This window comes from Rhinichthys klamathensis, unplaced genomic scaffold (assembly GCF_029890125.1).
Source record: "Rhinichthys klamathensis goyatoka isolate OS25496 unplaced genomic scaffold, OSU_Roscu_1.1 h1tg000521l_1, whole genome shotgun sequence".
NCBI lineage: Eukaryota > Metazoa > Chordata > Actinopteri > Cypriniformes > Leuciscidae > Rhinichthys > Rhinichthys klamathensis.
The window spans coordinates 401,080-415,000 of record NW_026607000.1 but is presented as its reverse complement, the minus strand read 5'-3'; the positions used below and the strand labels follow the sequence as shown (position 1 = coordinate 415,000).

General features: G+C 41.5%; 1 protein-coding gene across 7 annotated transcripts in view; it reads left to right on the top strand.

The window, feature by feature from the left end:
* The window catches only part of LOC130073010 (protein phosphatase 1 regulatory subunit 12B), a 37,594-nt gene extending 23,895 nt beyond the window's left edge, over window positions 1–13,699 (top strand). For 2 of the 7 annotated variants that reach the window (XM_056238380.1, XM_056238379.1), the window contains 3 exons: window positions 2,514–2,564; window positions 3,325–3,396; window positions 13,353–13,443. In XM_056238380.1, the coding sequence (XP_056094355.1) occupies window positions 2,514–2,564; window positions 3,325–3,357 (84 nt within the window). In that variant the 3' untranslated portion in view covers window positions 3,358–3,396; window positions 13,353–13,443. Of the gene's footprint in view, window positions 1–2,513; window positions 2,565–3,321; window positions 3,397–11,548; window positions 12,139–13,352 lie in introns of those variants that run through there. The other 5 variants (XM_056238378.1, XM_056238375.1, XM_056238376.1 and 2 more) reach the window with 3 other exon arrangements.
* The last annotated feature ends 222 nt before the right edge of the window (window positions 13,700–13,921 follow it).

Here is a 13,921-nt window from a genome sequence, read left to right as displayed (position 1 = left end):
GTAGCCTAATTTCAGTATTGTGATTATGAATTATTTTAACTACGTTTCACTTGTTGAATTCTTCTGCTACCAGCTTTCAAACGCTCTGAATCAGTGCGGTGCGGCAGCAGATTACGCATTAGAGAGAATAAACAAACACTTTTCAGAGTCTATGATTGTAGCGCCTCTTGGCGGTAAAAGGCAGCAAATACACCCCACATTTTACCGCCGCGGTGGAACGGCTGATGTGGGCGTTGTCATGGCTTGCCTCGACATTTGCGTTTGAATAGCGCGCGTCCTCCGTGGGCGTGTCAGATTAACGCGTAATGAAGTGTAATGAGCTGGGGAAAAAAAATCTGACAGCACTCTCTTTTCATACAGATTACATAAACTGAGAATATTTGTTTTTTATATAAATTACATCATTAAAAAGAAGAGAATTCAAGCTTCATAAAGAAAAACCTCTCGTGCCTGTATGACAAGTATTTGCAGAGTTAGAGTTAATTTTTCGGACGTGTTTCAGAATGGACTGCACTGACAGAGAGAAGGCAAAACTCGCATCATGTTTATTTTTCTTTATTTGACAAAAAGCACAAAACTTTGTTTTTATTGTGAGTATACAGAAAAATAATAGACAATTAACAGGATCGATTGATGTATAACACTTATATGTACGATCAAAATCAACAGAGTATTTTAAGTCTATTTTTCTGCTATGTGAAAAAAAAACGGCAAAACGCGCGGGCGCGTTTCTGGTCCCCAGAGGGTTAAAATTCTTTATTCTGCTTTAACATCTGGATTTTAATTGAATTTAATTTGGATAAATATGTATTTAGAAAATTAATCAAGTATTGTTACATCAATTTAAATAAATGATTAATTATTTAAATAAATTTGAATTTTACAAATTATTTTTGCATATCTAGTATGTACTAACATTTAAATGAATAGTTCGATACAATGCACTTATTGGGCCCTATTTTAACGATCTGAAACGCAAGTGTCAAAGCGTAAAGCGCAAGTAACTTTGTGGGCGGATCCCGGCGCTGTTGCTATTTTCCCGGCGGGATAAATGCCTCTTGCGCCTGGCGCAAATCTAAAAGGGGTTGGTCTGAAGTAGCTTCATTATTCATAGGTGTGGTTTGGGCGTAACGTGAAATAAACCAATCAGAGCGTCATCCAACATTCCCTTTAAGAGCAGGTGCGCTTGTTCTAAAGCGGATTCCTATTATAACGGCGGATTTGCCAGGCGCGCGACAGGAGCGGTTCACAGCCGAGGAGAGCAACGTTCTCGTCAGGGCCGTAAAACAGAGAAGTAACATTGGGGATGGAGAAACCCACCCAAATTAACTTCTGTTAAACAGGCGTATGATAATTTGGGTAAATGTGTAAGCTTCATGTATGCTTTTACAATAAATTATCTATCTATCTATCTATCTATCTATCTATCTATCTATCTATCTATCTATCTATCTATCTATCTATCTATCTATCTATCTATCTATCTATCTATCTATCTATCGTAATAATGTATGATTTGCAAAAATGAAAACTGCTGCTTAGATGAGAGAATCAAAGTGTATGCGCGTTGTGCACACGCTACATTGATTATGGCCAAGCATGCGCCCTTAAAATAGCATAATGAACAACGCGCAGCGCGCTACTGACTTTAGACTAGGTTTTTTCTGGTCAGTGGCGCAATTGTTTTATAGAACAGCAAAATAGCATGAGGGAAAGTTTGCGCCGGAACACGCCTCCTCTTTGCGCTGAACCGCCCCGGGGAGCGCAAGTGTATTTCTTAGTTAACCGACGTGTGTCTGTGGAGGGAAAAGTCCGCTTTGCACGGGTGCAAAATAGGAATGATACATGCATCAGTGTACAAAGTCATTTGCGCCGAGTGCAAGATAGGGCCCATTGTGTACATAGCTACATGTTTTTTTTGTTTTGTTTTTTACATTGTACTTATATTTTAAAATGCCTGTATGTAGTTAATTTATATAATCACATATATAATGACACACCTTACACCTTAACCCTACCCATACCACCCTGTCCCTGTACCCTTTCGGGTAACATTTTGGCATTATTACATTATTACTTTGTTTTACAGTGTCCTTGTTACACATTACATGCAGTGACTATAGTAATTACTAAAAATTGTGCATACTTACATCCCAGACAGCAATATAGTGTCGGGCCAAATCCGGCCCACATCTGGTACGTGTGGAATCTTGTATCAGCTATGGGATGGATTTGGGCCAACACTATGGGATGCAACTAACCCTAAACCAAACCCCAATCCTAACCTCAACCCTATAAAAAGTACATGCAGTTAATTCTTATTACTCAGTACTTTAATATACAATTACACTGCAAAAAAAAAAGGAACACAAGGACATTGTACCTAACAATTAACTTTCTTAATGCAAGTACATTAAAGATATCTAATATAAAGTTACTTATTTGATTCTATCTATTATCTTATAGTTTATTTTGAAAATTGTAAAAGTATTTTTTTTCGTCTGCTTTTGTAGGAAAAAGAAGCATTGGAGAAAAAGGTTTCAGACATGGAAGAAGAATTAAAGGTAAAAGGACAATTTCTATTACAGTAAATGTGGCTTTGCTGTATTATTCTGAGCCTGAAGTGGGGTGACTTTCGAGAGCATGTTAACCTCAAAATTGATAAGGACAGTTTGTTTGAATTAACTGATGAAAAGGTCAGATCCCTCGTAGTTTAACAGCTAATGTATCAACCATGCCTGTTTTAACCCATGTTAGCCAACTCTGCCGCCACCATGCTTGCCACTAGCCATGCGCTCTGCATCAGTGCTGTCAGCGAAGCTCTGTAGCTTCTCACAGCTGAAGTAATACACGGTGACCTAGTTTCAGCCACGCCGGGGCCAAAGCGAAGCCAGCACAGAGACACGGCACGGCTTTTGTTCAGCATTCCAGCAGTAATTGCACATAGCTGGCATTTTGAGGGGCCAAGAAGAACACAGTGCCAAATGTATGAAAGGCTAAATCAGTGTGAGGCAGATGAGATATCTGCGGCTGCTGTAGTCTGCCAGGCTCAGTGGGATAATTCATCCATGTTGCAATTGAGGAAACAAGGTTTCTAGGCGGTTTCGACTCAGATTAGTTCAAAGTTGATTAGATTCGGCCGAGATATGCGGATGACAGTGTCAATTATATTGCAAATGTGCAAAGAGCTTTAGTTCCAGAACATCATGTATTTATGCAGCTATTCAAACGCCGATGGGTAGGTCCAACAGACTCTCACTTCAACATTAGAAATGAGAAGCACTTGTGTTTGTTTGATCAGTGATGTCACTGTTGCCCCAGCAGACGCCCTCAGTGAGGTTTCGCTACCAGTCCTGAGTTCATCCTCAGATGGACTGGGGGAAAGAGGGGCAGATGGTGAGTGGTTTTGCCCCACGCGTGGTTGCCTGCTCTCACACACACACCAACACACACCCATTACTCACGGCAGTACAACTTGGTGTGGGTCATTTAGATCACTTTATGTCTCTCTTAGTCGCACGTTTGTATTCATACTCAATTTTTTTCTCTGTAAAGCTCTCAAAATAACTTGATCTCTTACTGTAATTCCTTGATAACAGGCTTATTATCCTATAAAGACAACGAGTCAAGTCACCTTTATACACTACAGATTGTTTCAATGCAACTTCACAGTAATACACAGGAAAATAACGTAATCAATTATCAAAATTCATTATATATGAGAGTGACTTACTAATTCTGCTGTAAAGCAGCTCTAAAAATTAGTCAGCTCAATTCAGTTCAGTGTTGATTCAGTTCAGTTTATTAACTGTGTAAAGTTCATTAATGAAATGGGTTCAATTTAGCTATAAACAGAAGATAATAGTGTCGTTATTCAGCTCAATTCAGTTTAGTGTTGATCCAGTTCAGGTCAATAACTGTACAATTCATCAATTATGAAATGGGTTCAATTCAGCTATAAGCAGCTCTACAGAAGACAGTGTTGTTATTTAACTCAATTCAGTTCAGTGTTAATAGTGTCATTATTCAGCTCAATTCAGTTTAGTGTTGATTCAGTTCAGTTCAATAACTGTGTAAAGTTCATCAATTATGAAACGAGTTCAATTCAGCTATAAGCAGCTCTAGAGAAGACAGTGTTGTTATTCAGTTTAATTCAGTTCAATTACAGTGTAAAAGGTTCAAAAACGGTTCTTCCATGGCATCAGTGCAACAAAAAACAAACATTTTGCAACCTTTATAAAGGGGCAAGCTTTATTGTAACAGAGCTGCTGAGTAAAGGATTTTACTCAATTTGTCACAACATGGTTTCTAGATGTGTTGAGGACAAATATGGATGCCTCAGCCATTTGTCCTCAACACATCTAGAAACCATTTTGTGACAAATTGAGTCATGGCTAACTGAGATGCCTGATATGACATGCCTACCTCTGTTTGTCAAAGCAATACGTCATTTTAGAGAATAAACCTGTTCAAATATCTGACTATAGATGCTTGTTGTAGAGACAAAACCATGAATCATGAAAGCGCTATGAAGAGATGCTGGATGCCTTGCAGTTCTCTGTTGGTTTTCATGCATTGGAGAAACTCAACTGGTCTGGACCCAGAGCCGTAAGCCGGGAAACCACGTTTGGAAACGGTGTCAAACCTCAGGGTTTCTCCACATGCTGGTTCAGGAAGTTTTTTGAGGTTGACCACAAATGCCTCATGTCGATCATTAATCTCCACACTGCGCTGTGTGAGGCTTTTATAAAACAAAATAGTGGTGATTACTACTGTTTAAAAGCTGATGGCAGAACTTCCCTTAGTAGAAAGCTTGATTTGATTTAATGTAAGTGGTCATGAAGATGTGTGCAGGCCTGTTCTCCTGTCCTTTTTGTGAATGACTACAGTTGCATGTGCTTTGTGTCAGTAGTTTATCCAACTCAGATTTATGTTCTCAGCTGATTGTCTTTGCATGCTTCTGTTTCCTTTCTAAAGTCAACATAAAACACTCATAATGTGACATACTTATTATGGTTAAATGTGTCTATATGAAGCAGTTTTAACCTAGTCTCGCGTAGCCAGAACTTCAGTGACGGCAGAAGGTCTGGACTCTATCGCAGCTTTCATTGGCCATGGACCGCCCTAGAGGACGTCTGACCGACATGTAACGCAACCAATCACAGGTCTTTTTGTTTTCCGCATCATGTTTAGGCGCGTGAAAATGTAAAGTTGATGTCCCAACAATAACAGACCGGTATGCATCTTATAAATTGTTCATTCAAGAACGTTGTGCAAGTTTACTGGAACAATGGAGTTGCGAACTTCACATACTTTTATATTTCAACGTTTAGTTGATCCTGGTAAGCGCTCATTGTCACAGTTGTAAACCCGATGGCTTTCTTCTCCCATGAGGGACTTTTGTGTCACGACATTTGTTTCCAGGCGGACCGATAAAAAACGCGACACACGCGTCTCCTGGACATCCTGTAGAATTCAGCCAATCAGATTGAAGACTTTGTGCCATTCAGAATTAACCTAATATTTTCTCTAAATTCCAGTTTATCTCATTAATTTGAATTGAGAAAGCAAACAGGATGCAGAATTGCAATTCAAATTTGACTGTAAGAAAAAATAATTAAATGAACTTGAAGAAAGTTGAATTTTGACTTGGAAAAAGTGTTTAAGAAGCCTTTAAGTTTACAGATATGAAATGCTATCTATATGAGTGTTTAGTTCATATTACATCATATTTAATGATTTAACTTTTCTGGACCAGGGTGAACGATTACTTAATACTTAACACTTGACACTTTCTGAATGACATAAATATACAGTTGAAAGATTAATTGAATATTTAATGTAATATATACTTTATATAATAAAATAATTTCTTATTTATTTCACACAATGTTTTAACATTTTATAAATATTTCAGCAAGGCATAGAACATGTATTATAAAAATGATAGATATCTGAATAGAAAAAAAAATAGCATCATTACTATAATCATTGATATTACACAATATTTGGTTACACTTTATTTTAGTGTCCTTATTGCAGTGTAATAATACATTTAAGTTCTGAGCAATATTAACGATGAACTACATGTACTAGAGTTAAGTTTAGGATTAGGGATAGGTTTAGGGTTAAGTTGCATGTAATTATGCATAAATTCCTATTACAAAGTCACTGTAAAATAAAGTGTTACCCACTGTTTTTACCCAGTGTAGGCTACTTACTTAATTACACCTGATAAGAATGATAATGCGTGACATCACTATTTGTGGGTGGCGATCAAGACCTAGCAGTATGCCACTGGAGGCGGCAGAGCATGTACATTTGGATGAACTCATAACTATATACAGGGTGCGATTTGTGAAAAAAAAAAACAGAGGGGGGGATGTTTTGAAAAAGTTTTATTCATAAAAAAAAATCATGAGAACATGAACTTCATCACTGCATTTGCAGGAATTGTAAAATCTTTTTTCTTATTAACTCATGAAGTAGCCTAACGCAATATTTTTACTCTAATAGCTTATATGAACTGTGATCACGCACAACGAAAAAACACGCAAGAATTAAATCCCCCTCCCAGTACCATGGATAGTGCCACTCGGCTTGACATGTCAAAACACTTATTTATGAATGGCAAAATTAAATGGCACAACGTAGTGTCAACTTAAACATAAATAGGCTATAGTGTTATGGCAAGCCGTTTTAACTTTTATCCATTTCCAGGATATGAATACTTGATATCAACAATTACATTTTCACTAGTTAAAATTATAATGATTGATATCAGGAATAATATTTCTACTAGTAACAATGGCAATTTTTGATATCAGGAATTACATTTTCACTAGTAACAATGCTAATTCTTGACATCAACATTTACATTTTCACTAGTTAAAATGATAATTCTTGATATCAACAATTGAATTGCAACTAGTAAAAACTATAATTCTTGATATCTGTAATTGTATTTTCACTAGTGAAATGTCACCATAGGCTGCCATTCAAAATCAATTCTTGATATCAAGAATTGATTTCTTACTAGTTGAAATTCCAATTTCACATATCAGAAATACAATTCTTACTAGTAAAAACGAATCGGTTACCTAACGTAACCTCGGTTCTCTCTAGAAGAGGGAACGAGTATTGCGTAAGCTAGCTTACGCTGCGGGAAAGATTCATCTTTGCTGAGATATTGAAGCCAAAAAATTATTTCATAATTTGTATCCATTGACAACGCAGTTCCTCTGCGGCAGACCTAGAGCAGGCTAGCTAGCAGCTCATTGGTTCGCTCAGAGAGAACTGCTTAAGCCTATGGGAGAGCGGGGCTGAACCCGCTTCCAATGAGAGGCGCCCGCGCGCTCATTGCGTCATGGCCCGCCAGAATGGGCGTGGCTATGGTGTATATAACAGTCTCTCCCAGGCTTATATGTTGATTTATTTCAGCGTGAAGCGAAACGCTAGTAGCGCAAGCACGGCCGGGAACGCAATACTCGTTCCCTCTTCTAGAGAGAACCGAGGTTACGTTAGGTAACCGATTCGTTCTCTTACGAGAGGTTCTCTCGTATTGCGTAAGCTAGCTTACGCTGCGGGAACACCTGGTCAACGCCGTGCGCGCTATGAATCCACTCATGAATCCCAGGGTGATACCGGGGGATTTTTAACGTGGAGTGAATGTATTATGAGGCCGGCAGAGCGGGCACATGAAGTGTATACATAAGCATCTATGAGGCCGGCAGAGCGGGCACATGAAGTGTATAAGCATTTAAGGAGAGCACAAGGGGCGAACCGGTTGTGTGAGGGACTCCCAGTAATGCAGCTTCTTAGGGAGCTGGTCGTTAGACAGCTAGTAATTTTGCCTGCAAGGCGGGAACTTCCAAGTTGTAAAATCTGACAAAAGTGGACGGGGAGGCCCATCCCGCGGCCACACAAATGTCATGAATGGAAATTCCACAGGACCATGCCCACGATGAGGCCATGCCTCTAGTGGAGTGCGCCCTGATGCCCAGAGGGCAGGGCAGGCATTTAGATGCGTAAGCAGAGGCGATAGCGTCTACTATCCATCTAGACAGTGTCTGTTTAGAGGCGGCCAGACCTTTGGTGCGCCCCCCAAACGACACGAAAAGCTGCTCAGCGCGTCTGAACGCGGCAGCGCGCGTAGTGTACAATCTCAGAGCCCGCACCGGGCAGAGGAGATTGGCGTCGCGCTCACTATCGGATGAAGGCAGAGCCGATAGGGAAATAATCTGAGCCCTGAACGGGGTACCAATCGCCTTCGGGACATAGCCATGTCTAGGTTTGAGAATGACAACAGAATCATTCGGACCAAACTGGAGACACGCGGCGCTGGATGAGAGCGCGTGAAGATCCCCCACGCGTTTTACTGAGGACAGAGCCATCAGAAAAACGGTTTTGAGCGAGAGGTATTTTAGGTCCACAGACTCGAGCGGTTCGAACGGGGGTGCTTTCATAGCTTCGAGAACTATAGAAAGATCCCAGATAGGAACCGAAGGGGGGCGCGGGGGGTTCATCCTCTTAGCTCCCCTGAGGAAGCGGATGACTAACTCGTCTTTGCCCAGGGACTGAGCGCGTCGGGGTTAGTGGCGCGAAGGACGAGGTCCGTAGCACTTCTCAGATCCGTGACAGCGGGGGAGGGGTTTCTACCGCTTTCGGCCCACTCACGGAGAATATCGCTCTGTAATACTTGGAGGACAGACATAGAATGTAGCGCTGCGGCGGCCTGACCGGCGGCGGCGTAGGCGCGAGGTCGCTCTGCAAGCTTTCGAAGGAAGCGTGGGGGAAGAGCGCCATCTAGCAGAGGGCGGGCAGAGGTGTGCGGCGACCAAGTCCTCAACGGGCGGCATGGCTGAGTAACCTTTTTCGGCGGCTCCGTCCACCGAGCGCAGCGAGGCGGATATATCGGAGCGGTTTCTAGCCGAGAGCGGGGCATTCCAGGACTTCGTCAGCTCTGCGTGAAGTTCAGGCAGGAATGGGGCGGCCCGGTTGCACGCGGGGGTCGAGCGCCGATGAAAAAAGCTGCCGTCCATCCGGTTCGGGGCCTGCTCGGGTGGAGGAGACCACTCGAGACCGAGGCGTTCGACGGCCTGTGAGAGGAGGCGCATTAGTTCCTCCTCTATCCCGGCGCGGATCCCCGCCGACTCTCTCGTGGATCCGAGAGATGACCATTCTTCACTGTCTGATGCGAGCAGTGAACAGGAGTCCTTCTCCTCCGCGGCGTCATCGGAAGCGACAGAGCGGCCACTCGGCGGCAACTGTATGTCCGGCAGGGGCGGGGAGGGACAGTTTCAGAAGCGGGAAGCGGCGGCGGCGGCCCGCATGGTTCCGCAGGGGGCTCCGGCGGCCTCTGGGAGCGGCATTTCTTCTTACGCGGCGAAGAGGGAGCGGATTTTGCTGCCAGAAGTCGTGCCCGCAGGGACGACAATGGCAGGCTCTCACAGAAGTCGCATCCTCCATCCGCGAGGGCGAGTTCTGCGTGCTCGAGTCCCAGGCAGAGAGCGCAGATGACATGGCGGTCTCCGTCCTCGAGACGAGCGCGGCAAGAGCCGCAGGAAAAACGAGACATCTTTAAAAAGACGCTCGGCTCTTTTAGATATAAATAGAGAAAAGAGAAGGATACAGTCGTCGGATGGCGCTAGCTTGCAGGGCGGCTGAAGGTGGCGAAGACTGCCGGCTTCTTCAGGGTCCGGGAGCTCGCTAGAGTGATGCCTTCTCGACGGCGACGGCTTTTCTCAGGACAGCAGAAGCGTGCAGCTTGCTGAAGATGAAATGAATCAACATATAAGCCTGGGAGAGACTGTTATATACACCATAGCCACGCCCATTCTGGCGGGCCATGACGCAATGAGCGCGCGGGCGCCTCTCATTGGATGCGGGTTCAGCCCCGCTCTCCCATAGGCTTAAGCAGTTCTCTCTGAGCGAACCAATGAGCTGCTAGCTAGCCTGCTCTAGGTCTGCCGCAGAGGAACTGCGTTGTCAATGGATACAAATTATGAAATAATTTTTTGGCTTCAATATCTCAGCAAAGATGAATCTTTCCCGCAGCGTAAGCTAGCTTACGCAATACGAGAGAACCTCTCGTAAGAGAACCTTTATTTTTGATATCAAGAATTAAATTGTCACTAGTTGAAATGTCTATTCTTGATATCAACAATTGAATTGCTACTAGTAACAATGTTCATTTTTGACACAATAATTCAATTTTCACTAGTGACAATGTTAATTTCTGATATCATGAATGTGATTGTTACTAGTAAGAAAGCCATTTTAGATATCTGAAATAATATTGATATCAGAAATACATTTTCAGATATCAAAAATGAAATTTTTTACTAGTAGCAATTCAGTTGTTGATATCAAGAATAGACATTTAGACTAGTGATAATTTAATTATTGATATCAGGAATTCGCATTTTTACTAGTAACAATGTAATTATTGATATCAAAAATTATATTTCTACTAGTAGGAAATCAATTCTTGATATCAACAACTGATTTTGAATGGCAGTCTATGGTGACATTTCACTAGTGAAAATATAATTGTTGATATCAAAAATGTAATTGTTGATATCAAAAATGTAATTGTTGATATCAAGTATTCATATCCTGGAAATGAATAAAAGTTAAAACGTCTTGCCATAATAGTGTAGGCCTTTGCATCATACTAGGAAAACAGTCTTTTTCTGCTTTCCTGTGGGAAAATCCGCAGCTTTCCAGTGGGTGGTCCATTTCGGATTTTATTGCTCTATCGCACTGACAGTTCACATTACAGCGCTTTACTTAGTTTAGGCTAGGCTACTTCTATCAGTCTGCTGAACCATGGATTGATTGCAAAGTTAAACCATCACAGTAGAAACAGTTGTGCTGCTGTTAAAGTAACAACGTTAACGTTACATCGCGATGCTGAGCTACAGTGAAATGAATGATGGAAAAGACAGATGCATTATCTGTGTCAATTCGCGTCTACCGCACCGCGCTAAACGCCTCCGACACACAGCTCCACTGCCCATTCTCGCAAGTGTTGATAGGCTATTACTCGTGAGGAGTAACCAATCAGATAGCGCCGTGGGCGGGACATTGCGCAAGTCTGCAGAGAGGTGATTACAGAGAGGCTGCGGCCGCTATACCAGAGCCAGCCGAAGGAGTGCATTTTAAAAATAAAATTGCCTTTTAATCAAACCACGGACCCGTGATAAGTTTTGTGATCCGTCTAGCCACTAGTGTAGTAGCACTGATCACTTTTAGGGGGGGATAAAAATAATTAAGCAGAGGCAGGGATACTTTGACCAGAAAGGGGGAAATCCCTCACATCCCCCCTGGCAAATCGCACCCTGAGGTCTATATATATATATATATTTTTTTTTTAATTTGCTTGTGTATAATGTGCACTGATGAATAAGAACAGATTGATTGGGTTAAATTGGATTTCGTGTTGACTTTGCTTTAACTAACTCAAGCACACTAATACTGTCCATTTGTGATGTTCTCTTACACTCGCTCTCGCCCTCATCATGTCTGGGTCTCTCTGTATCTCCAGACCCTTCCCGCTCTGGCTCGACTGCAGGCTCTCCGCAGGGGGAACGCGCGCCTCCTAGTGGAGAACAAAGCCATGCTGCGCACCCTCGCCCGCCTCTCTCAGACGGCCTCTCTCCCCGAGACGGAGGATCTCTAGTCCTCTGCTCGCTTCTCTGTCCCTTCCTCCCTCCTGTTGTCCGCTGCACCCTGTAGTCCTCTTCCTCTGCCCCTCTGATGCACACCTCTCAGGCAGGTCTCGCTCTTTCATTTGTTTCTTTTGCATTGGTTAAGCTTTTCCGTCCATTCTTTCTTTCTCGCTCTTTCTCTCCTGGGTCTGGGGAAGGGCAGCCCTTCACATTCCTCCTGCAGGCGATGGCTTTGAAGATATTTATAGATCTTCCAAAACCCATGACCAAACGCCTCTACACTCCAGCAATGTCCAAATCAATTCACAGCCGCTGTAGCTTCACATTCACAGTCTCTGTGGACACATAAACTCACTGGTTACAGAATATTGGATAACAATATTACACACAGTTAGTAAAAAAGTCAATCAAATCATTTTAAAAATGACACAAAATTACACAAACAAAATTATGATAGAATGATTAACTACCCAAAAAACCAAAAGAATAATAGAATAATAATTTGTCTGACAATAACTTTGGTAACAGGTTTGAATAAATGAGCTTGATGAATGCTGTCATTTCCTGGGTGTCACAATTTTATGAAATGTTCTATATTGTTTATTGGACGGAAATCTGATTTCAGGGAGCATGCAAAAATATGAGTTAATTATTATCAAAAAATATTATGTTTTTCATGAATATAATAAATTAAGTAATTGTAAAATTATCTGGTGTATCTAAAAGTTTTCTTTCTAAAAAAACATGGGATTTGTTCCTTTATTGCTTAAAGCCAGCATAAACAAGAAAAAATGTAGGGCGGGGCTTGATTTTCTCCATGGGGAATTGATTAAATGGTAGTGGTTTGCTATTGGTGGATCTCCTGTGAGTGACGGGTTGCCCCGCCCTCACGCCAGTAAACACATCATCAGAGAAGAGAAGAGATGCTGAAAGAGGGATGGGAAGTTACTTTGATTAAAGATTACAATGAGACATGAATATTAAACAAAATTAAATAATGATGCGCACTGATAAATAATTTATAATAAACACTGCAAGATGTCTTTTTTTTTCTTTTTGATTTCATGGTGACTTTAAAAACCTAGCAGGACATCAAATTGTATCCTATTCATGCTAAATGCCAGTACTGTCCACAGTGCTATGAGCCTCTATTTGTGTGCTGGCTATTTCTAAAAGTGAGTTAGCACAATTTTTTTTTTTTTCGATAGTTGAAATGTTGTTTTGTTTTGAAAAATGTGATATGAAGGCATGAGTGGCTGGGTTTGCTCTCCCATTAAAGTGTGTGTAGTTCTGCCACTATTTTACTCACTGCAGTAGGAGAAGGGTCTCCCTTCTTTATGCATGCATGCACACACAATCACATGGCCGTGCTAACTGCCATTCCTTTATAAAGGCCAATTTGAAAATCATAATTTGTGGTGTTATGAACTAGCTTCCGTTGCATGTTTGATTACTTGAATCATGTTTGAGTAATGAATCATGCTTTTTACACATAAAACGAAATATAGTCACATGAGATCATGAGATATGAGTAGTCTGCAAGAACTATTTTATTCATCATAAAGTGTATCCCTATCTCATGGGCTTCGCAATTTTGATTTCACATGAACACTTAATAGTTCTGAAGTTAATAATCGAAAGCGTTCATCTCTCTCAATCTCGTCTCTTCATCAATCTCAGGTTTTGACAGAACTCAAGTCTGATAACCAGCGGCTGAAAGATGAGAACGGAGCCTTAATCAGAGTCATCAGTAAACTTTCCAAGTGAAGACGACCGGTTGAAGAAGGAGGAGAAACGCTGAACAGAGAGAGACCAAATCTGAGAACTTCACACTGAATTCAACCTGACCATTGTCTGGGTAATGGTTTGTGTCATCTCTTACTCTTGGTGCAGCAGCTCCAAGGTTAAAAGGGAGAATTCACCCAACAATGAAAATTCTGTCATCATTTACTCACCCTCGTGTTGTTCCCAACCTGTGTGACTTCCTATCATCTGTGGAACATAACAGTAAATGTTTTGAGGAATGTCTCAAAAGAAAGAAAGTAACCACCTGCTTACAAAATACAGCTAAAACCTGCTTAAGATGGTAGCTGGATTTACATGTGAAGAGTTTGGTTCCAAAACGCAATAAATCCATTTAGATTAATTTGAGTAAAAATGTGTTTGCTCTACCAAGAAAGTGGAAAGATGAAAACCACTATTTTCTGTTTCAAACTTTCACATAGCATTTGTAGGTCATAATAAAATAA